At 42.6% G+C, this 25,000-nt stretch overlaps 2 protein-coding genes across 5 annotated transcripts in view; one reads left to right on the top strand and one right to left on the bottom strand.

Moving 5' to 3' along the window:
• LOC143280193 (small glutamine-rich tetratricopeptide repeat-containing protein alpha-like) overlaps positions 1–12,953 on the top strand; it is a 22,727-nt gene extending 9,774 nt beyond the window's left edge. For 2 of the 3 annotated variants that reach the window (XM_076584802.1, XM_076584801.1), the window contains exons 7-12: positions 624–762; positions 5,244–5,354; positions 6,086–6,123; positions 6,601–6,657; positions 6,954–6,989; positions 9,016–12,953. In XM_076584802.1, coding sequence (XP_076440917.1) covers positions 624–762; positions 5,244–5,354; positions 6,086–6,123; positions 6,601–6,657; positions 6,954–6,989; positions 9,016–9,211 — 577 coding nt within the window. In that variant the 3' untranslated portion in view covers positions 9,212–12,953. The remainder of the gene's footprint in view (positions 1–623; positions 763–5,243; positions 5,355–6,085; positions 6,124–6,600; positions 6,658–6,953; positions 6,990–9,015) is intronic. The other variant, XM_076584803.1, reaches the window with a different exon arrangement.
• A 3,557-nt stretch (positions 12,954–16,510) lies between these two features.
• The window catches only part of LOC143280192 (microtubule-associated protein RP/EB family member 1-like), an 18,409-nt gene continuing 9,919 nt past the window's right edge, over positions 16,511–25,000 (bottom strand). For both annotated transcript variants that reach the window (XM_076584799.1, XM_076584800.1), the window contains exons 5-8: positions 22,555–22,765; positions 20,621–20,739; positions 18,867–19,019; positions 16,511–17,804 (exon numbers count right to left, since the gene is read on the bottom strand). In XM_076584799.1, coding sequence (XP_076440914.1) covers positions 17,763–17,804; positions 18,867–19,019; positions 20,621–20,739; positions 22,555–22,765 — 525 coding nt within the window. In that variant the 3' untranslated portion in view covers positions 16,511–17,762. The remainder of the gene's footprint in view (positions 17,805–18,866; positions 19,020–20,620; positions 20,740–22,554; positions 22,766–25,000) is intronic.

Below are 25,000 nucleotides of genomic sequence, written 5' to 3'. Positions count from 1 at the left end.
GTAATAGTGAATATATATATATATATATGTGTGTGTGTGTGTGTGTGTGTGTGTGTGTGTGTGTATGCATGTATGTATGTATATGTATATGAATAAAGGATAACCAACATAGTCAAAATACACTGTCATATATGTGAGGAAGGCATTTTTCAAGAAAAAAATAACAATGACAAGAAAAAAAAGAGTCCAGTTTATTTTTGGATCAAATTTTAAACCCTGTCATGTAAAGGAACAGTGAAATAATAAGCAGAAACCAGCATTCATTTCTGAGTCCAGTTTATTTTTTGATCAAATTTTAACTCCTGCAATGTAAAGGAACAATGAAATAACAAGCAGAATGGGAATACCTCTGTCCAAAAGAAAATTTTTTTTAAATAGATGAATAGATAGATAAATAAATAGATAAATGATAATAATAATAATAATGATAATATAATATCATAATAATAATGGTAATAGAATAAAAGAAATAACTAGAAATTTAAAAAAATAGTGATAATTACAGTAGTGTTGATGATGATGATAATAATAATGATAATGATGATAATAATAATAACAATAGCAACAATGATAATAGTAACTGCAGGAAACAGCATGTGGAGTGGATGGGTGTGGCTTTGCAGCGTTGCCTACGTAGAGCTGGGGAACCACAAGTCGGCCATTGCGTCTTACCGCAGAGCACTGGAGCTTGACCCAGACAACCAGAGTTACCTCACCAACCTGCAGATCGCCGAGCAGAAACACAGGGAAGCAGCCGCAAAGGTATGTGTGTGACAAGACAGCTGGATTGTGTAGTGATGTGGGGGGGGCCGTGGTGGGGGACGGGATTTTTGGCAGGGAGGGTGTGTAGGCCCGCATTTGTCTCATTTTCATCGGGGTTCCCTGGCTATTTTTAGCCAGAACCGCGTGTGCATGTGCGTCTCCATTTCCTTTCGTTTTTTCAGGTCACCAAGAGGCTAAACTTTCGTCATGGAAATCGCTGTTTTGGCGAAAGGATTTTGAACATTTTCCGTGACTATTTTTGCGAGTTTGCATGGTATATTTGGTTTCATAATTGCACCCTTTATTTGCTTGCTTTAATCTTCTATGTTTACTTTGTGTTTCTTGTCATATTTCTCAGTGCCATTACACATTTGAACTGATCCATTTATAACCTCTGCCGAAAAGTTGTACGAACAAAAGGAGTAAACACCCAGAGAAGCCAGTTACGGTAGTGGGCTGCGTATGTCGTCACATGACCTACTTCTGGCTCTGCGAACGATGAAACGTCCACGATGAAAGCAGGCTGCTCACCCTCCCTGATATCCACATTTCTTCCCCTGCGTTCTTTGCATTCAGTTTCATTCCAAAGATGGAAAAAGTTGTAAATTGGTTAATTGATAACATTGTAATATATACTCCACATTTCTTCCCCGGTCGAACGACTTTGAAAGAAACCTGGTCAAAGAGTGGAGGGGAAGAAATGCAGAGTATATATTACATTGTTATTTAACCAACTTATAACCTTTTCCGTCTTTGAAACAGAAAAGTATGGGGGAAGTATATGGATATTGTCGGGGTTTTTTGTTTGTTGGTTTGTTTGCTGCCCTCTTATTGCAGCGCTGAGGAGGAGGACGGTGGGAGAGTGGTTAAGACAGTACAGTGTCTGTGAGGGTCTGGGGTTTGATCCCTGCTCTCTGAGGAGGAGGACGGTGGGAGAGTGGTTAAGACAGTACAGTGTCTGTGAGGGTCTGGGGTTTGATTCCTGCTGTCTGAGGAGGAGGAATGTGGGAGAGTGGTTAAGACAGTACAGTGTCTGTGAGGGTCTGGGGTTTGATCCCTGCTCTCTGAGGAGGAGGACGGTGGGAGAGTGGTTAAGACAGTACAGTGTCTGTGAGGGTCTGGGGTTTGATCCCTGCTCTCTGAGGAGGAGGACGGTGGGAGAGTGGTCAAGACAGTACAGTGTCTGTGAGGGTGTGGGGTTTGATCCCTGCTCTCTGAGGAGGAGGACGGTGGGAGAGTGGTTAAGACAGTACAGTGTCTGTGAGGGTCTGGGGTTTGATCCCTGCTCTCTGAGGAGGAGGACGGTGGGAGAGTGGTTAAGACAGTACAGTGTCTGTGAGGGTCTGGGGTTTGATCCCTGCTCTCTGAGGACGACGGTGGGAGAGTGGTTAAGACAGTACAGTGTCTGTGAGGGTCTGGGGTTTGATTCCTGCTGTCTGAGGAGGAGGACGGTGGGAGAGTGGTTAAGACAGTACAGTGTCTGTGAAGGTCTGTGTTTGATTCCTGCTCTCTGAGGAGGAGGAAGGTGGGAGAGTGGTCAAGACAGTACAGTGTCTGTGAGGGTCTGGGGTTTGATTCCTGCTTTCGCCTTTTCGACCCAAGTTTCTCTGGAAAGATCAATCTGACTGTCTACTCAATGGGACGAATTGATAAACCGAGGCCCTGTATGCCGCACACACTTGGTGCATGGAAAAAGAACCCACGGCAGCTAAAGGGTGGTCTTCTGGCAAGGTTTTGTTGCAGAAGTCCACTCTGACAGGTACACAGAAATATACACACATGCACTCAAGGCCTGTCTAAATGCATTGGGTTATGCTGCTGGTCAGGCATCTGCCTTGCCAATACACAGAAATATATATATACATGCACTCAAGGCCTGTCTAAATGCATTGGGTTATGCTGCTGGTCAGGCATCTGCTTGCCGATGTGGTGTAGTGTATATGTGAACGCAGTTACGCCGCCTTGAGAAACTGAAACGGAAACAAAAACCACTGCACAGTTTCAGTGGCATTTCTCCCACCCTGCTTGTCTTCAGTGTCCCATACACCCGGGTTCGTCTGCTGCAGTCCCAGCCTCAGCAGTCCACAAGCAACCATTCATGTTACATCACCAGGAAGCCACACTCCAGAGGAGACCCTGCACTGCTGCTGAGTCACTCTGGTGGTGTTCAGCAGCGGCTATTCTGATTTTAGCATACACACGACATCACTTGCTAGGCCCCCTTACTGATGATGATAATTGCTCAGTCGCTGAGCCAGGCTCAGTGAGTGCCCCCTCCAGAGTGGACAGTGCCAACATGTCCCTCAGCAATCCACCAACATTGAACGCCTTGACGGGACTCACCCTAGGCATGGAACTGGAGGGGGTTCAAAAGTGAAGGTCACCATGAGAGAGCAGGGCATGAAGGCCACACAACTTGGGACTATTATTTTTCTATTTTGATGATGAATAAGGATGGTGATTCTTCTTCTTCTTCTTCTTCTTCGTTTGTAGGCTGCATCCCACATTCACTCATATGTACACGAGTGGTTGTTTACATGTATGACTGTTTTAACCCCGCCATGTAGGCAGCCATACTCCATTTTCAGGGGTGTGCATGCTGGGTAGGTTCTTGTTTCCATAACCCACCGAACACTGACATGGATTACGGGATCTTTAACGTGCGTATTGGATCTTCAGCATGCTTATACACACGAAGGGGGTTCAGGCACTGGCAGGTCTGCACATATGTTGACCTGGGAGATCAGAAAAAACCTCCACCCTTTACCCACCAGGCGCTATCACCGAGATTCGAACCCGGGACCCTCAGATTGAAGGTCCAACGCTTTAGCCATTTGGCTATTGCACCCATCGAGGATGGTGATGATATCTGTGTTGCTGTGGAAGAGGTCTGGATGGTAGTGACTGGTTGGTGAACGGTATTGTATTGTATTGTATTGTATTGTATTGTACTGCATTGTATGACTTTTTGCCACAACAGATTGCTCTGTGTGATATTCAGGCTGCTTTCTCTGGGGAGAACACATCACCAAAGTGCAGTACCAGCCCCTGCCCTTCCCGTCTTTTAAAAAAGAATTTCTTTCTATGAGGTGTACTTGTTTTACTGTCAGAGTCGCTTGTTGATTTTTTTTTTTTTTTTTTACAGCATTTTGCCAGGGACAGCCCTTTTGTCGCTTTGGCTTCTTTTACACGCGCTAAATGCTGTGACTGTGTGTGAATGTGTGCCTGTGAATGCAGACAGACAAAGATGTGTGAATGTATGTATGTGAATATTGATAGATAGTTAAATCTGTGCAGGAATAAATGTAGACAGATATGCAAATCAAATCATATATGTGAATGTATGTAGGTGAAAGTAGAAAGATGTAATTATGTGTGAACGTACATAATAATGTGAATGTAAAGAGGTATGTGATTATATGTTTTGATGTATTTCTGTGAATGTCAACAGATATGTAATCATATATGCATTGAATGTAGACATGAGTAATTATATGTTTGGGTGTGTGTGTATGTGTGTGTGTGTAGCAGATATGTAAATATGTGTGTGAATGGATGTCCAGAGATGTAGATAGGTAAATGTGTGTGAATGTCTGTCTGTGAATGTAGACAGATAAGTAAGTGTGTGTGTGAATGTGTGTGAAAGCAAACAGATATGTGATTGTGATTGTTGTGTGTGAATGTCTGTGAAAGCAGACAGATATGTGACTGATGTGTGTGAATGTGTGTGAAAGCAGACAGATACGTGATTGATGTGTGTGAATGTCTGTGAAAGCAGACAGATATGTGACTGATGTGTGTGAATGTCTGTGAAAGCAGACAGATATGTGATTGATGTGTGTGAATGTGTGTGAAAGCAGACAGATACGTGATTGATGTGTGTGAATGTCTGTGAAAGCAGACAGATATGTGATTGTTGTTTGTGAATGTCTGTGAAAGCAGACAGATATGTGATTGATGTGTGTGAATGTCTGTGAAAGCGGACAGATACGTGTGATTGTTGTGTGTGAATGTCTGTGAAAGCGGACAGATATGTGACTGATGTGTGTGAATGTGTGTGAAAGCAGACAGATATGTGACTGATGTGTGTGAATGTGTGTGAAAGCAGACAGATACGTGATTGATGTGTGTGAATGTCTGTGAAAGCAGACAGATATGTGACTGATGTGTGTGAATGTCTGTGAAAGCAGACAGATATGTGACTGATGTGTGTGAATGTCTGTGAAAGCAGACAGATATGTGACTGATGTGTGTGAATGTCTGTGAAAGCAGACAGATATGTGACTGATGTGTGTGAATGTCTGTGAAAGCGGACAGATATGTGACTGTTGTGTGTGAATGTGTGTGAAAGCGGACAGATATGTGATTGATGTGTGTGAATGTCTGTGAAAGCGGACAGATATGTGATTGTTGTGTGTGAATGTGTGTGAGTGTGGAAGGACAGGCATTGATGTGTGTGGTGGGTTGTTGTGTCTGTACAGACAGACGGTGAAACAAAGACACAGGACACTTCAGGTTTCTGGGGAGGGACAATGAGGAGTGTCCAGGACTTTCTGGCCATGTTGGCCCATCCATCAGAATTTTTGTGCAGAGTCAGTATTACCTCATCATCTGTGTGTGTTTGTGTGTGTGTGTGAGAGAGAGTGTGTGTTTGTGTTTGTGTGTGTGTAAGCACTCATTTCATGACATTTAATCAGTAGAAAAGGGAGAGAGAAAAATAAAGAGATGAGTTATTTGTATTTGTATTTCTTTTTATCACAACAGATTTCTCTGTGTGAAATTCGGGCTGCTCTCCCCTGGGAGAGCGCGTTGCTACACTACAGCGCCACCCATTTTTTTGTATTTTTACCTGCGTGCAGTTTTATTTGTTTTTCCTATCGAAGTGGATTTTTCTACATAATTTTGCCAGGAACAACACTTTTGTTGCCGTGGGTTCTTTTACGTGCGCTAAGTACATGCTGCACACGGGACCTCAGTTTATCGTCTCATCCAAATGACTAGCGTCCAGACCACCACTCCATGTCTAGTGGAGGGGGAGAAAATATTGGCGGCTGAGCCGTGATTCGAACCAGCGCTCTCAGATTCTCTGGCTTCCTAGGCGGACGCGTTACCTCTAGGCCATCACTCCACTTGGGAGTTATGTCTTAAGTATCAGCAAATATTCTCCAGTTTAGCTTCAAAAGTGCTCATTTCATGACTTTTGATCAATAGAAAAGGAGGGAAAAAATGAAGTACAGTACATAAGGTATCTATAAACATTCTGCAGTTCCTTCACCATGGTTGTACCAAGGGTTTGATTACCAGCATCTGTCATGTTTTGCAGTTGACCAGTATTGCGTGCGACCCTCAGACACCAGAAGTGTAAGTGTGCTTCACAGTACTTTGTATTGTCAACTTTTAAGTCCGTCTATACCTGTAATCCAGGTGTTTACAGTCATTATAACTGCTTTTGATCATGTGTGTAGGGCTGGTGGCACACAGATGTTTCTCTGTGTGATGCTGAACTGATGAAAGTAATTTGTATGCAGCATATCTCTAGCTATGTTTTATTTGTGCGGTATTTTCTTCAAACATTTGAAATTGGTTACTATTGTAAGTTGCACAGAACTTTAATTGGCTGCTCTGTCTGTCACCACTGGGTATAACTGTTTGAGAGGGTGGGTGATTGTCTTACAGGGTGGGTGAATGTGTACAAGTGGGCTTTTACATGCATGAACGCTTTTACCCTGCCATGTAGGCAGCCATGCTCCATTTTCGGGAGTGTACACCTAAATGAAAGTGGGAGTGGCAGTCGACGAAGACAGAAGGAGAAGTAATCACTTTATTTTTTTGTTGCAGATTGAGTGGTCTCCAAAGCGGTGACCTTGAAACCAAACTGTACAGTTTGATGCAAATGTAAGGACTGGTTGTTTGGGTCTGAATGCAGCAGTCTTGTCTTTTCAGTCTGTATTCTTTGACTAACTGGTTTTCACTCTTTTTGTTTTAATTCCAACAATGTTTTTGATGTTTGGACTCCGTCTTTTGTTTTTAGACCGAGAAAAAAAAGTTATAACAGGGACAGTGTGTGTGTGTGTGTGTGTGTGTGTGTGTGTGTGTGTGAAAAGGAGTATGTGTCCTTAGTGTACAATACACTATAGTACAATACAATATATTTATGATTACTGATTGTCAATTTTTTTGTTCAATTTCAGATTACAGATACTGTTGGAGCATTTCTCAAGAGACATGTAATGTTCTTTTTTTTCATTTCTTTTTTATTTTATTTTTTAATTCGCTTAAGCAATGTTATAATGTGTACATACCTCATCCTTTTGTACTGTCAATTCTCTTTAAGCTGAGCAATTTTAGATATGAAAGTGTTTTTTTTATTCTCATTTCAATTTCATTATGTGCTTTCAATATATCATTCATTTTCATTCTTATCTATTTTGTTTGGTTATTCTGTTTCCTCTGGGTTTAATGTTTATACAAACTTATGGTATTCTCTCAAAGCCTGGCCGGTTTCTTGGATCTGTGCATAGGTCAGGCATCTGCTTCATTTTTGTTCCTCTTTTAAAGTAGATGTTGTGTAACATATATGAAAAACACCCAAGTCCTGAACTACTTAACCTTTAGGGGTGTCAGCCAGTAGGACATTCAACTCAGCTCGACTGGCACACCCCTGAAAACGGAGTATGGCTGCCTACATGGTGGGGTAAAAATGGTTGTGCATGTAGAAGCCCACTTGCACACACAAGGGAATGTGGGAGTTGCAGCCCACAATGAAGGAGAAGAACGTACTGCCCCCCCCCCCCACCCCCTCCCACACACACACACCTCACAGATCAACACACATTATAAGCAGATCTGCCAGTGACTTAAGAGTGGAGATTTATTTCTTCTAACCTTGCAGATCAACACAGATTATAAGCAGATCTGCCAGTGCTTTAACCTCCATCATGAGCGTACATGAGGGCGGGGAGTGAGGGTGGGGGTGGTGGTGATCTAATATACAAACTAAACATACTGTACCCACTGAAACTGGAGTAACTTGTACATGAGTATAGTATGAATGTAGGGGTTGCAGCAAAATGCATTGGCAGAAAGAAAGAAAATAGACTGTAATTTATGCCAGCATTCCATCAGTTATGGAAATACAAGCCTGTCCACCCTGCATGTCACCTGGCTCAGAAAAAGGAGTATGGCTGTTTGAATTTTAATAATGATTTATCTATGTACATGTTGAATGACTGTGATTTTCTTGTAATGTTATTCTGTTTTACACCACATTTGAATTTCTCTTGTTGAGTTAATAAAGTATTCTGTACTCAGTATTCTGTAATGGTGCATAATAAACAGTCACACATTATCAGACTGATGAATGTGAGGTTGCTGCCAAACATGCTGAAAAAGAAGAAAAGAGCCATGTAAAATACAGTTAATATACCCATAACAGTGATAAGTTATTTTGAACATATTATGCATATATATGTGGGTGAGAGTGACTGAATGGTGAGTGACTGGGGATGCTAAACCAAAGAAAGTGTTTTAATAGTATACCAAAACAAAATTGTTTTTTTAATTGCCAGTATGAACATCTGTATGGTATGGAAATTATTCCACCTATGCGTATATATCAGTCCTGTGCATAAACTTTCAGTTGGGCCAACAGCAAAGTGAGAGCTGTGTGATCAATAGTTTCTCTGCTGTAGAGGGAAGTCATTTTCAGCTTAGTCTTTTGTGAAGGACTAGGACTCACTAGAGTAGGGGGCAAGATTGCACTGGCTCTTTGTGCTGCAGCCTTGGGGGCTAGATGGCCTTCAGGAACTGTCCCAAACGCCGACTATCCTAAAAGCCTCCTGGCCAAGAGAGTGGGGATGTAACTTGGACAAGACACTCTCCACTTCAAATTCCAGCCTAGACAGTTGCCTCTTCTGCTTTCCTGATGGTCTTTGTCGGACATGACTATCAAAAACACATACATACACAAGCTGTAATGCCTATTGCTGCAATACAACCTGTTTGAACATCATCATATTCAGTTGTGATGATCACAACTGTTTGCAGGATTGTTTTTCCCTTGTTACAGTTATTTTTTTAAATATTTCTTATTTCAAGATGAAATGATTACATAAATAAACCAACACGAAATACAGAGAGACCAACGATTTTGCAGGTTTATAGTTATTGTTAAAATATTTCTTATTTCAAGATGAAATGATTACATAAATAAACCAACACACATCATAACCAAGAGACACAACGATTTTGCAGGCCTGACACAGCAGCAGCCGGTGATGACACCACAGCTCCAAGGACCTCCTTCACACTGCCCACCACGGCACCAAGGTACTCAGATCTGATGTTTTTCGCCAACCTCTTTGCCTTGGTGGCCTTTTGCTACCGGTGGATTGATACTGTAGTTGACACCTTGCAGAGCGCTCAGCCCTCGTCACACAGTGAAGATTAACCACCTGTCAGCAAAACAGCCCTTAACCCCTCCAGTGCCCCAGGACAGAAATCTCCATGCACACCCCCCTGTAGTTGACACCGTGCAGAGTGCTCAGCTCTCGTCACACAGTGCAGATTAACCACCTGTCAGCAAAACAGCCCTTAACCCCTCCAGTGCCCCAGGACAGAAATCTCCATGCACACCCCCCTGTAGTTGACACCGTGCAGAGCGCTCAGCTCTCGTCACACAGTGCAGATTAACCACCTGTCAGCAAAACAGCCCTTAACCCCTCCAGTGCCCCAGGACAGAAATCTCCATGCACACCCCCCTGTAGTTGACACCGTGCAGAGTGCTCAGCTCTCGTCACACAATGCAGATTAACCACCTGTCAGCAAAACAGCCCTTAACCCCTCCAGTGCCCCAGGACAGAAATCTCCATGCACACCCCCCTGTAGATGACACCGTGCAGAGCGCTCAGCCCTCATCACACAGTGAAGATTAACCACCTGTCAGCAAAACAGCCCTTAACCCCTCCAGTGCCCCATGACAGAAATCTCCATGCACACCCCCCTGTAGTTGACACCGTGCAGAGCGCTCAGCTCTCGTCACACAGTGCAGATTAACCACCTGTCAGCAAAACGGCCCTTAACCCCTCCAGTGCCCCAGGACAGAAATCTCCATGCACACCCCCCTGTAGTTGACACCGTGCAGAGTGCTCAGCTCTCGTCACACAGTGCAGATTAACCACCTGTCAGCAAAACAGCCCTTAACCCCTCCAGTGCCCCAGGACAGAAATCTCCATGCACACCCCCCTGTAGTTGACACCGTGCAGAGCGCTCAGCCCTCATCACACAGTGCAGATTAACCACCTGTCAGCAAAACAGCCCTTAACCCCTCCAGTGCCCCAGGACAGAAATCTCCATGCACACACCCCTCCGCTCCTCTTCCAGGTGTACAAAAGGATGCCCTATGTCGGAAATTTCCATGTCCATCATTCTAGGAATTTTCCTGAATCTTTAAATTCATGTGAAGTTGTCAACAGTGGATAGTGTGTTCGTTTTCCTTCCATAAGATCATATATGCTTTATGTTAGCAGTTTGCTTGTTAGATTTAAAGAAAAATATTTATTACCCTCCTTGACCAAAACATCCCTTCACAAACAGTTGCCATGTCATTCAGTGTAGAATAGGCTTGGCAGTGAGAGGGTTAACATCACATTCTGGGTTTGGTTCAATAAATGCTGGTCATTATTGGAGGGGATGTGTCCTGGTAAGTTCTCAGCTGGCCTTGTTCCCTCATCTGCTTCCTTTCTGTCTGTTGTAATTTTCCCTTGTTTTTTATCATTGTTGAGTGCACATGGATTCTTCATGCCGGGTTTTTTTTGCAATTACAAATGTTTTGTGCCTATTTTGTTAAGTGTTCTTCGTGCTAGGTTTTTTGCAATTACAAATGTTTTGTGCCTATTTTGTTAAGTGTTCTTCATGCTAGGTTTTTTGCAATTACAAATGTTTTGTGCCTATTTTGTTAAGTGTTCTTCGTGCCAGGTTTTTTGCAATTACAAATGTTTTGTGCCTATTTTGTTAAGTGTTCTTCATGCCAGTTTTTTGCAATTACAAATGTTTTGTGCCTATTTTGTTAAGTGTTCTTCGTGCTAGGTTTTTTGCAATTACAAATGTTTTGTGCCTATTTTGTTGTGTTCTTCTTGCTAGGTTTTTTGCAATTACAAATGTTTTGTGCCTATTTTGTTAAGTGTTCTTCGTGCCAGGTTTTTTGCAATTACAAATGTTTTGTGCCTGTTTTGTTAAGTGTTCTTCATGCTAGGTTTTTTTGCAATTACAAATGTTTTGTGCCTATTTTGTTAAGTGTTCTTCATGCTAGGTTTTTTGCAATTACAAATGTTTTGTGCCTATTTTGTTAAGTGTTCTTCATGCTAGGTTTTTTGCAATTACAAATGTTTTGTGCCTATTTTGTTAAGTGTTCTTCGTGCTAGGTTTTTTGCAATTACAAATGTTTTGTGCCTATTTTGTTAAGTGTTCTTCATGCTAGGTTTTTTGCAATTGCAAAATATTTTCCTTGTTTATGTAAATGTTTTGTGCCTATTTTGTTAAGTGTGTGTTATATAGTGAATTGTAAACCATTTCTCATCAATTTATCTTTTCCTTCTTTAAATACAGTGTTAAGTTCTTTTTCCTTAAGGTTGTAGAATTATTCCATTTGGTTTTCAGAATGGTGTATCAACTTATTTTAAATGTTATTTTCCCTTTCTGCTGCCCTAATTGGATGAATCATTCTCATTTCCAAATCGTCACCCAAGTGATGGTTCTAAATCAAGTGTATCTATCCAGACAAAACACTTATCACCCTGACATTATCTGTGTCAAACAGCTGTACTGTTTCTACATTCATTTGCAGATAATTCTATTCAGTGTATGACTACATTGTTAAATCTTCGTAGGTGCTTCCAGTGCCATATAGTGCTTGTTTTGATCCCCCCACCCCCACCCCTCCCCCATAAATCAACTGCTGTTTCGATCCTGCTGACCACAGTTACTTGATAATAAAAGAACTATTCTACAAGGAATAAACAGACTGTCATTTTAAATGTTATTTTATTTTAAAGCTAGTCATTTGAACTTGGAAGCTACAACTTGGAAGACCTTGCAAGGGATTCAAGGACACCTTGAAGACAAACCTCAAAGCCTGTGACATAGACATCGCTTCTTGGGAAAATGATGCCCTTGACCGCTCTCGCTGGAGGATGCGGTGTTCTAGTGGCATAAAGATGTTTGAAAACAAGAGAACGCTGGCCATTAAGGAGAAGCGTGAGCAAAGGAAGCAGGGCTCAACTTCTGGAGACGTTTTCCCTTGCAACATCTGTGGGAAGTGCTGCGCATCCAGAATCGGCCTCTTCTCCCATATGAGGACTCACACCGACAGATAAGCCTGCCTGCCTACTCATCCGTCGGACCGACGGGAGACTCCATCAGTCATTTGTGCAAAGCATACTCACATTCCTTGCTTTTTCTTTCATTAATTCTGTTACTTTTTTTGTTTGTTCATAAGATGTGTACTACCCTAAAAAAACGACTTCTATGATTCTGATTTCGAGTGTATGTATATCAATATGGATATATAGTATAAATGTGTGCATTGGTGTCAACATACATTGATGCACATAGTCCCTTTTTTTTCTGTGGTGTGGTTTACTAAGTTTTTTTTAATCATTAAATGTTTTCAAGTTTTGTTTGTCAAAAGTTCTTGTATTTAATTCACACACCCAACATTTTTACCAGTGTATCTTAAAATAAACATTTTATGTAGACTTTGTTAAAATAAGAAATACTAAAACATACTTTCCTATATAACTTTTTGGACAGCCCAGGGAAATTACAAAACAATTCCTATCACCAGTGCATCCATTGTTTCCATAGATATTTTGAATGCATAGAGAAGTGATTTTATTTGTTTGTGCTTGTATACGTCTGCATCTTCATGCTAATTTTTCCTCTCTCTGTGGACAGCCATTGTAAAAGGAGAGAATAAAGCACTGGAGGAAGTTTTTTTGGCTTGTTTCACTTCACTTTTTATTTATCTCCATTCATTTTGGCGAAAAGGGCTGAGCAATGTAAGCTTGCAGTTGTGTCCCTTGTATTTTGAGCAGCAAAAGTAACTGTGGTTGGCTTGGGTTAAATAAACGATTGACAAATGTATCTTTAACTCTTTCCATACGAACGGCGAAAGAGACGACGTTAACAGCGCTTCACCCCAATTACCATCATCAAAATATTGCAAGCGGAAGGCTCTTATACTGAAGAGGTGAATGTTGACAAAGAATACCACAATTCTGACGACAGAAGCTAAAGGTTGGGTCATTGAGACACCCACTGGACATCCGAGGGGTCTGTGTAGAGGAGAAGAGAGGACTGGCCGTACTGAGTGAGTTAAGAGGGAGAGAGAGACGCAATGCTGGCTCTAGTTAAAATAAGTAATAAAGAGGGAAATAATCATTCTCACATTATGTCCATTTCAACAGCGCAAGAACAAACTATGGAACAGTTTCATCATCCCACTCCACCCCTTCAAATTTCTGCCGTCCTTTGTGCTCAGTGCTCCCTTTTTGTAAAATTAACACATTTCTACAGAGATTAAGTTTACATGTGCAAAATGAACCATTCAGAGCTGCTGATGTGCACCAAGCAAAGAAAAGTACCAACATCAAATTATACAGGCACACAGTCAACGGGACATTATGTAAAAAATTTGCTTTTTCATGCCATGCGTCACAAAATTAATGAAGTCAAAATGTTTAGACACGTTGTATCTTTAGATATTACACAGGCTGATATAACCATGCATAAGTCTTTCACTATAAATTTCAACCACAACTCAGAATAGCAAAATAATACATGATACATAACAGAACCACGTCAGTTACAGTTGCGACATCAATACCTTCCAGGTATTAAAAAAAAAAAAAAAAAAAAAATTGTCAGACTGATCAGACGCTAGGTGAAGGATTTGGGTGAAGTTGGAATCATAACACACACCACCATTACTATTCATGTGGTCAGTGGTCACTCCCAATTCCCTTTCTCCTTTCAATCAGCTTTTCAAACGAGCCATGGACGTGCTTGGATGAACCTGTTGCCAAAATAAGGTGTTCGCCTGCACAAACTGTTATGGCACAAGTTTTCAGTTTCTCCTGGATGGTCGAAAACCACAACAATAGGTGCAGAGGGGGTGGGAGTTGGTCAGAATGGTGTTGCAGAGGGGGTGGGAGTTGGTCAGAATGGTGTTGCAGAGGGGGTGGGGGTTGGTCAGAATGGTGTTGCAGAGGGGGTGGGAGTTGGTAAGAATGGTGTTGCAGAGGGGGTGGGAGTTGGTAAGAATGGTGTTGTAGAGGGGGTGGGAGTTGGTCAGAATGGTGTTGCAGGGAGTTGGTCAGAATGGTGTTGCAGAGGGGGTGGGAGTTGGTAAGAATGGTGTTGTAGAGAGGGTGGGAGTTGGTCAGAATGGTGTTGCAGAGGGGGTGGGGGTTGGTAAGAATGGTGTTGCAGAGGGGGTGGGAGTTGGTAAGAATGGTGTTGCAGAGGGGGTGGGAGTTGGTAAGAATGGTGTTGCAGAGGGGGTGGGAGTTGGTCAGAATGGTGTTGTAGAGGGGGTGGGAGTTGGTCAGAATGGTGGTGCAGAGGGGGTGGGGGTTGGTCAGAATGGTGTTGTAGAGGGGGTGGGAGTTGGTAAGAATGGTGTTGCAGAGGGGGTGGGAGTTGGTCAGAATGGTGCTGCAGAGGGGGTGGGGGTTGGTCAGAATGGTGTTGTAGAGGGGGTGGGGGTTGGTAAGAATGGTGTTGTAGAGGGGGTGGGAGTTGGTAAGAATGGTGTTGCAGGGAGTTTGTAAGAATGGTGTTGCAGGGAGTTGGTAAGAATGGTGTTGCAGGGAGTTTGTAAGAATGGTGTTGCAGAGGGGGTGGGAGTTGGTAAGAATGGTGTTGCAGAGGGGGTGGGGATTGGTAAGAATGGTGTTGCAGGGAGTTTGTAAGAATGGTGTTGCAGGGAGTTGGTAAGAATGGTGTTGTAGAGGGGGTGGGGGTTGGTCAGAATGGTGTTGCAGAGGGGGTGGGAGTTGGTCAGAATGGTGTTGCAGAGGGGGTGGGGGTTGGTCAGAATGGTGTTGTAGAGGGGGTGGGGGTTGGTCAGAATGGTGTTGCAGAGGGGGTGGGGGTTGGTCAGAATGGTGTTGCAGAGGGGGTGGGGGTTGGTCAGAATGGTGGTGTAGAGGGGGTGGGAGTTGGTAAGAATGGTGTTGTAGAGGGGGTGGGGGTTGGTCAGAATGGTGTTGCAGAGGGGGTGGGGGTTGGTAAGAATGGTGTTGCAGAGGGGGTGGGAGTTGGTAAGAATGGTGTTGCAGAGGGGGTGGGAGTTGGTAAGAATGGTGTTGCAGAGGGGGTGGGGGTTGGTAAGAATGGTGTTGTAGAGGGGGTGGGAGTTGGTAAGAATGGTGTTGCAGAGGGGGTGGGGGTTGGTAAGAATGGTGTTGCAGAGGGGGTGGGGGTTGGTAAGAATGGTGTGAAATATTCCCATACAGAAATCATGCTTAAAACAAAGGGATAGTTTGCCTCCGCTACCTGTGCTATAACTGAAACAATGAAATTATAAGCATTGTATTATTTGTTTGAGACACGCCCACCGACGCCACGCACGCGCACATCTACAATACTTTATGCAATCACGGGCAAAAACAGAAATAAATGTTTTCTTTTAGCTCATGTTGCTTTCAAAAGCAGCAAGAATGCTTTAAATCAAAATAATTTCCAGTTTTCTAGCTTGACTTGGTCAAGAAATCGCAATAGACCCATGCCTAACCCACTTTACCACCCCTCCCACCCCCACCCCCCATCACCCCCCCCCCCAGTTTTTGTGGCTGGAGACACAAAACTGAATGAACAACAAGCAAGCCAGCATGCCCAAGTGTGAAAATAACAAAGCCGTTTTCACCAGAATCCCTGTCAGCAAACGAATCATCACTGGTGACAAGGTCACTCATTTCCTGAGCTTTGTCAACTTCAGTGTCACTCATTGTTTACAAAAAATACGAAGATCTGGACTTATAAACTCGGTCAAAGTTTGTGCAAACACAAGCAGGGAGGCAGTAACACCAGAACGAGGCAGTTTAACGAAGGCTGCCGAGTATAGCCGTACAATGTCGGACCTTATGTAAACAGAGCCACATCGTGGCCCATCGCACTTTACCGGGAAAGCCACGATCGTGGCTCATCACGCTCTCCGGGTTAAGGAATTGTGACTTTACTACAGATAGGTATTATAATATGGATGACATGTGATTGAATCTAGTAAATCGTGAAATTGTACAAGGCACTCATACAAAACACGATGGAGTGAAGTGGACAAGACAATACTGAGACACCGGCATAAATGTGATGAACACAATGTTACTGTTTCAGTCTTAAAGAGCTTGTGGCGCTCGGCTGAGATCTAGCAGCAGTACTTGCAGTGTTGTAAAAGGGCGATAGGCAGCTGACATTGTTAGAGAACTGGAGTATTCCCATCCTGTGGTCAAGTGTGCCACGTTGCAGCCCTTTTGTCATTGTCAGTATTGGAGTGTGAGTGAAGGTGTTGAATTTTCAATTTTTTTCAATTGTATATAAATATGTTATTCTTTGTGTACGCATGAACATAGCAGTCTGAAAAGAGTAAGATGTCAAACCTGTCTGTTTATGTCTTAGATGGTATGGGCTGAAGTCTTCACACTCTCACTGTAGCCACATTCACACAAGCTAAACAAGGGGAATCCATGAATTTGTTAGCAGGTTTTTATTCAAAACGGAGTAAAATATGTTCATCAATATTCATACAGTGTTAACAATATGATGACGTATTTTCCCCAATCTGTCAAAGAGGTTTTTTTCCCAGCATTTTTGAAGATGTAATAGCACTTTTTTGTTTTAAATATCACCCCAAAAAAAAATTTTTTTAAATAAAAAATTTTAAAGAAAAAAGAAAAAAAAAAAGAGAATAACTTGATAAATAAGTAACAAAACACACATGGAATTCTACAAATAGTTTCAGTGAAACGTACGAACACTCAGGAACCAGACTCTTCATACATCCATTCACCCTTGACAAAGAGCCACCCAAACGAGTATTAGTACTGACCTACATGAACTGAATCTCAACGACAAGCCCCACACAGCAGTAAATGAAGACTTCCACTGTTACATCGTTCAAGTCTTCCACGACCACATTGTGAACACAGTTTCTTGACTTGCTCAGAATTCCTCTGTCTGACAATTGCTACATTTCCAAATAAACCACGGATTCAAGCGACTTTCTCAGAGTTCCTCTTGGCAACTGCTACATTTTCTGGTAAACCACTGATCAAGCAACCAAACAAGTGGCAGGCCTTTTTTTCAGCTTGGAAACAGGGATAACCACTTCCCCTGTCACAATGGACCAGTCCTCTTCTTTTGGGAAATCATCAACAGTGCCACACACATACACACACACACACACAATCCACAGAAACTCCACACATTGGACCAGTCCATTTCCTTGTTATCACATGAACTGATATCAACATCTTGTGCACCCCAAAAGGCCACTCTCGCAAGTCGCCACACCACATTCAGGCCTGGCTGAAAGTATGCACACGCTCACTCACACACACACGACAACAGCATACATTTTTCAAGCTCGACTTTGTGTTAAGGTGCAACAGATAAACCCAGCCTCCCCCTCTGCTCTCACCACCCACCCATCCTCAACAAAAGAAAATAAGAAAAATGCACTGTTCCACAAAAGATGAAAGGAAAAAAAGAAAGAAAAAAGAAAGATGTGGGCAAAAAGTTTTGTCCCCCCCTGGAGCAGCCACAAAGAGTGTGGTGGTTAGCGTTGTGACTAAACATGGGAGCCGGAGTAGAAGACCCCAGGAAACGAAAGCAGCAGTGTGGGTTGTTGACTCTTTGTCACTCTGTCCAGGGGAGAATTTGGGAAGGGGAAAACAAAAATACGGCGTGTTCATCAAGGAAAGGAAAGGACGGACGGACGGACCTCAATATTCTTCTTCTTCATCCTCTGGGGGTGCAAACCCTTCCTGCAACACACAGCACTCCACATCAGTTTACCCACACCAAGCAGCCAACCTTCTACAAACACATCAACATTGGTTCTTGGTAAAGATTTGTTGCACACAATACTGAAGGCATATTTTTTCATATAAAAGAAACATAAACATGCACACACAGTGACACACACAAATTACAAACATGCACACACACACACACACACACACACAATTTACCCCCCACCTCTTCCACCCCATGTAATGTTACACAAATTTCCTGACCAACACTGCAAGTGTCTGTATCTCTCAGGCCCCACTAATGCCAGGATACAGCATGAAAGGAGGTACAGAGTAGTCTTATGATGTAGTCCCCAACCCAAATGGACCTCCACAGCAGCATAGTCATCACCTTCAGCATTTTTAGTCATCAAATAAAAGACTAAAACATGCCACCAAATGTTGTGTCCTTTCACACTCTCCTTTCATGGTGACCTTTGTTTCAATTTACAGTCCACCTTCATGCTTCAGGTGAGTGGGTCCTGCCAAAGTTCTTAGTGTTGGCTGATTCATGGGATGGGGGGGGGGGGGTTGTTGCTGGGCTGACATGGTGACACCCCATCCACCCCCAACTAATGTTATCACACACACATAAGAACACCCCATCCACCCCCAACTAATGTTATCACAGACACACATAAGAACACCCCATCCACCCCCAACAAATGTTATCACACACACATAAGGACACCCCATCCACCCCCAACTAATGCTATCACACACACACATAAGAACACCCCACCCACCCCCAACAAATGTTATCACACACATAAGGACACCCCATCCACCCCCAACTAATGCTATCACAGACACACATAAGGACACCCCATCCACCCCCAACTAATGCTATCACACACACATAAGAACACCCCATCCACTCCCAACAAATGTTATCACACACACACACACATAAGAACTCCCCACCACCCACCCCCTAACAAATGCTATCACAGACACTCGTAACACCCCCTTTTCATTTCCCACCCCACCCACCCACCCCCCCATCTCCCCCCTCATCACCCCATAAGCACTAACCTCTGTGGCGTACAAGATCTTCAAGATGGACTTGATGACGGGATCCTCATGGTCCTCAGCTTCCTGGCAAATGACCTCAATGTCCCGCAGCTTGCCGAAGTAGAAGTCCCTCTCCTTCTCCAGCCCCTCCTGCTCAAACCTCAGCTGGCCCAGCTGTTCAGACAACTACAGGGTCAGGGTTTCATTCCCACGCCTCACATCATGGTATCCATGCCAAAAAATTTGTTGGACTCAACTCATGAATTTCCTTTTTTTCTGAATCACGTGTGCCAAGTTACAAAGTGAAATGGCATCATGCTCTAAAGACCTGGCAAATGATTACAGAAAAGATGAGTTTGAACTACAGTCCCTGTTTGGCGTCATTTACTGCACTATGTCAAAACTGAAAAACCAAGCATCAAACTGAACATATCTGTTCATTAAAGCAATTATACTGATTGAAACTCTCAGCCAGGTGCAATACAGGGTGCTGCTGTATTGGGCTTGGCTCTCTAGAAAGGACACAAAGAGAGGTAAATTGTGACGTCACATGAACTATGTTCAAAACCAACTTCAAGGCTTGCTCGGTTCAGAACTGAGAAAAGACTCAAATTGCAGGCCCATCATATTCATTGTTTTCAAAACTTGCGACAGTCAAATCATCGTCTCGACAACATGTGGTGTCTTTGGGCACAACGGAGTTGGCAAACACGCAGTTTCAACATTGTGTTGTTGACGTTTCAGCAACTTTTTTTTTTTTTTTCTTCTCCAAACTCTTCTGTAAACCGGAGTTCAAAATAAGATGGAACTAAATCAAATAAATCCTGACACAGACCTTGCGCAATATTTTTTTCTTTTTCTTTTGGAAAGTCACTGCGCAGTGTTTTTTTTTTAAAAACGAATCTGTTTCCATATGCTTTGCAAGCAAGCCAAAAGTGAAAGTGAGTCTCCGTACTGATGTCACATTTTCAAAATGACAAATTAGAAAACAAATCACATCAAAAATTTATCTGCTTTAAAAAGTATTGGATGAACCATAACTACTAAAAAAAATCAATTCATGTGAGCCATATAAAGCCAAACCACTTCATGTCCCCTTTAATCAAAGAAAGTGATAAACCTGTGCTAAATTCTATATATTGTAATGTGCGACTGTCCTGCTGTAAACACTGTTACTCTTGTATGCGACTGAAGATTTCCATTACTCCAGCTTTATGAATTACCCAGGCGACTGTTGTGTTTTTTCCTTCTTGTATGGACATTAAAAACGAAAAAAATAAATATGTAAATAAATATAAAATTCATCTCTTTCAAGTTTGACCTTAAAACCTGTTAGCAAAATGCCCCCCCCCCCCCCCCCCCCCCTCCCCTACACCTCATCCTCTCTTCTCAATGTAAGTTTTCTACAGCTCTCTCTTCACATGTATATACATGCTTTATCTTTCACTCCCTTTCAATCAGTTATCTATGTAAGTGTGTGAATGAATGGTGTGTAAGCGCTCTGATTTGTCTTTCCATAAAATTCAGTGCAATATAAATATTTCATCACCATCATCATGTGTGTTGATGATGTTTGTTTTGGTTTTTTTTTAAAGAAGGTGCTCGTCCACTAAACCACAACTCTGCTCGTTTTCTTCGCAGAATTTAAGATTTAATTCAGTTGTTGGCGAACAAAAAAAAAAACTGTTTCATGAGATTTTCTATTCAACATGAGGGCCCTTGAGGTGGGGGGGCGGGGGGGGGGGACACTTATGTGTTCAGCTCCTATTACCTACCTCTGCTCTCAGGTCTTCCACCACACGACTGTCCCCGGCAGCATGGTTTGACTGGGGTTTGGGGGCCGGCGACCGTATGCTGCTGGCTGCTGGTCTGGCTGGCGTGCGTGATGCTGCAACTGAACACCACCCCCTGTCAGCTTTGGTAGGTAGGTAAGTATTTATTAAGAAAAAAAAGAACAAAACAAAAACATTTTAATTGAAGGAAGAAAAATATTACTGTACCATTAAATATTCTGATTAACAGACTTCCAAGGTCTGTCAGCTTTGGTCAGTAAAAAACACAACAAATTTGCTTTAATGAAAGCCAGAAAATAATAACTGTAGCATTTAATCTTCTGATGAGTGGACTTCCACAGTCTGTCAGCTTTAGTAGGTGGCAAAAACAACAATAACAACTGCCTACAACGAAAAAAACAAACAAACAAAAAAACTGCTTTAATACAAGGAAGAAAAATATAGCTGCAACATTAAACATTCTGATGAATGTACTTCCACAGTCTGACAGGTTCATGCATGAAATTACAACAAGCATTAAAAGAGATAGTGGAAAGCTTAACAGTGCTGCTTTCCACAACAGCTCATGCTAATGCAGTGTAGTAGGTTTTTCTTTTTTTTGTTCTGTTTTTGTATGTGTGTATCGATTTTTTCCCCCCCAACATTGTCATCAAGTATTTGACAAGATAGACAAAGGGAAACAAGAACGACAATAAAAGACAAACATACAAATTCTGAGAATAACAATTTAACCCTTTCGCTGCCAGGGAAATAAGATTTAAGTGAAATCTATTTGCCAGGGTTTTTTCACAAAAAACGGGTATTAATTTTCAAAAAATTCTGTGCTCTTTGTTATTGGAGAAAGACCCATAAAAGTATATATTTTCTGAAAGGTAAATGAATAAAGAATACAAAACACATGCTGTTTTCCCATTTTATATATTTTTAGTGACATGCTGTTGTTTTGAAATCAGTGTTTTGTTTTTTGTCACATGTTCAACTTGTTCATTACAAACATTAGTCAGGTAATTTGCACAAAAACATCATATTTTCTGGACAAATGGATATCTGCAAACACAAAATCATACTAGAACAACCACAATATATATATATATATTTTTTTTTAAGAGATAGATACACAATACATTGTGACTTCTCCAAGTGATACGATGGATGTGAGGCCACGCCCCCTCAGTCTCCACCCCCCTCCTCCTCACCCCTCTCACACGGTCACTTGGTTCAGTTCTCATCAGACCGCGTTGGCTGCGTGCCAAGAATATCGCTCTGCTGCTAATTCGGTCATCTGTCGTCTGCTAACATCTGTACAGCCGGTATCACTCACTGACAGTCGCATCTTGGCCACTCTCTTGATTACTCCCTTTATTTTCTATCAGATCGTCCTATAAATGTTCATCACTAACTTCTTCGAATTTACACTTCAATTCCTTCTGAGCATCAGCTAAAGAAAGAAATCATGGTTGATTTAGTTCATCACGATCGCATGTCTTGAGCACGGCGTCAGTCCGACATTTTGTTGAGCGAGCGAGGAGAGAAGTCGGGCAAACACTTGGACAGTGACCCAACCAAAACGTTCAAATAAAGGACTGCTTCATGACGTAGATGGGGTTTCTAGCTATGAATAGAATCTAGAGAGATTCCCCAGGCTAAAGCTACCACTATTTTTGCCAATGAAGTGAATGCAAACCAGGGAAAAGTCAGAATATTTCGATGACGAGTTATCTCGTCATGCAGGCAGCGAAGCATACATGCTTGCCATGACGAGTTATCTCGTCATGCAGGCAGCCTAGGGGTTAAGGGGATGGGAGGGTGGGGGTGGGGGTGGGATTTTTTTTACTCTCCAAAATATAGAAGAAAAAAAGAGGGGGAAAAAAAAAAAGGGTTTATAGCAGGGGAGAGCCCCAGAACCACGGACCAACCTTTCGTCTTGGGTGCGGCGGCAGTTCTGTTGGTGGGGGCCTTGTTGAGGGCCCCCTTGCTGCTGGACCCTCCCATGGGCTCCCCAGCCCGGACCGCCACAGGGTCGTACTCTTGGCCCCCGTAGTTCATGTCAAAGAAGCGCTTGAACCACTGCACAAACTCAAAGTTGTCCTGGAACCGCCCTTTCACCAACTTCTCCACCGGAATGACCTGCACACAGTATGTTTTCACTGGTTGAACTGAAAACTTTTTTTAAAATATTGGCAATGAAAAAAGAGATAGATATTTCTTGTGTAATTACATGGAGAAGTGGAACTGGCTTTAGTTGGAGTTTGTGGACAGAGAGAGGATGTTAGTGCTACCTTAAGAGCTTTTAGTCCTTCAGCTCCACATACCTTGAATTCACAAATTTCACTTCATTCTTGATCGACGGATGGATATTTATATAGCGCCAATCCTCGGTCTATCCTCTGTCAAAGACCAAGCTCTGAGCACAGTCCATCATAGTCAGAGTCCCTCACTCATATCCTTTAAAAAGTTCTAAAAGCATTCCTTTTCAAGCAGTCTGTCTCTACACAATTAAGGCACTCCACTTGGCTCCACACCAACATTCTGTGGACCCACAAATATTTCTTCCATCTGCGTTTGTGTGTGCATGTATGCATGTGCATAAGTGTGTATACATGTATGTCTCTGCGTCTGTTCTTGTGTGTTTAAAGTCTGATGTGTGTTCTTGTATGCTTACTAACTGACTGATGTGTTATTACAGAGCCCTTTGAGAGATTTGAAAGCACTATATAAATGTACTATAATATTATAAGAAATGTATGATATGAACTGCTGTCTGGTAGGTCATCGGAACTGTTCTTCAATGTTAATGTTGCATTTGATGTCATTGAAAAGAAGTGGTGTGAGTGTGCACAAAAAATGAATAAAACATCAAAAGGATGGCAGATAAATTCATCTTCAAACACAGAATGAAGTAGACTGAAACAAGACGTTTTAGAAAATTAAAAACAAGTGTAGCCAAAGAAAAATTCTGAAGGGGATCACAAGAAAGAATGAGAGAAATAAACGACAATCTGGTGAGCCAAAGAGACACAAAATGAAAGGTATCATGTGCTTAAAGATTGGAACCAACTCCACTTCACCTACACCTTATCTTCAACAAATGTAATACCAGTTTCTAAAAGGAGGATAAAAAATGTGATTTATGGTGTGTGTGTGTGTGTGTGTGTGTGTGTGTGTGTGTGTGTGAGAGAGAGAGAGAGAGAGAGAGAGAGAGAGACTGTGTGCACACGCAGAAAGGTGGGAGCAATCTGAAAATGTTCTGAATATAGAAAACTTTATAAACAAGCTCCAAGCCTAAAATAGTATTACAGACCTGTTTACCAATATGATTTTAGCGTAATTTGTACGCCGTTTTGACGTATGCGAGAATAATTTCAGTGCGACTTTTGAGGAAAGAAAAAATGTTATGGCCAACCTGTGTTCTGGTCCACAACACAGTGAAGTTTTGACACTGCTCACGTGGCAACGGGTTCTATGGACGAAAGTGGAAAGTTCACTGCCTACCCCCCCCCCCCCCCCCCCCCCCTCCACCTGAGGAGGTAAAGAAATAAGAAGGGGGGGGAGGAGTGCAGAGGTCATGTTTGTGTTGACTTGGCTTTAACTTTATGTTAGGATTCTACAGAATGGCCGTTTCCTTTTTGATTAACACATGTAATATGCAGCTTCTGTTCAAACGTGTGTGTGTGCGCGCGCGCATGCATGTGTGCACGCGCGTGCGTGCGTGCGTGTGCGTGTGTGTGCAATGCATGCATGTGTGAGTATGCACAAGTTTTTATATTGATATGCACTTGTATGTATCCCAATTCCTACTGTATCTGTGTGTATGATTTTCGATTTATGTTCGTATCTTGTTATGTACTATCCCCCCCCCCCGCCCCCCCAATATTCCTTGTGACCCCAGGACACTTGGTAATAAAGACCTATTCTATTCTATTAACCCACAGGACGTTAACAATGAGCTGCGAGGGAGAGAGAGTGAGACAGAGATAGTGAGAGAGACAGAGAAAGAAAGAGAGAGAGAGAGATATGGTTGCAGCACAGGAGGAGAGAGAGGTGGTGAGGGGGGGGATAGCATGGCAGTGATTTTGACAGCCCTGCCAGTGGAAGGGTGAGGTGGAGGGAGGGTGTGGGTGAGGTTGGGGGGAAGATGGGCAGTCATCCATCTGAACTTTCCAGTGACCTTCCCACTTTCGTCCAGAGAACCCGTTTCCTCAAAAGTCATACTGAAATCTATTTTTCAACAGCTACCTTCCAATCATGGAAACTGTTACCTAATCATAATTCTGCCTGTTCCACAGTAACCATTCTGTATACTAGTCCTTATGAAATGGAGAGGGGGGTAGGGGAGGGTGGGGGAGGGAAAGAGAGAGAGAG

This window comes from Babylonia areolata, chromosome 3 (assembly GCF_041734735.1).
Source record: "Babylonia areolata isolate BAREFJ2019XMU chromosome 3, ASM4173473v1, whole genome shotgun sequence".
Taxonomy (NCBI): domain Eukaryota; kingdom Metazoa; phylum Mollusca; class Gastropoda; order Neogastropoda; family Buccinidae; genus Babylonia; species Babylonia areolata.
The sequence above is the reverse complement of the archived record's forward strand: the minus strand, read 5'-3'. Positions and strand labels throughout refer to the sequence as shown.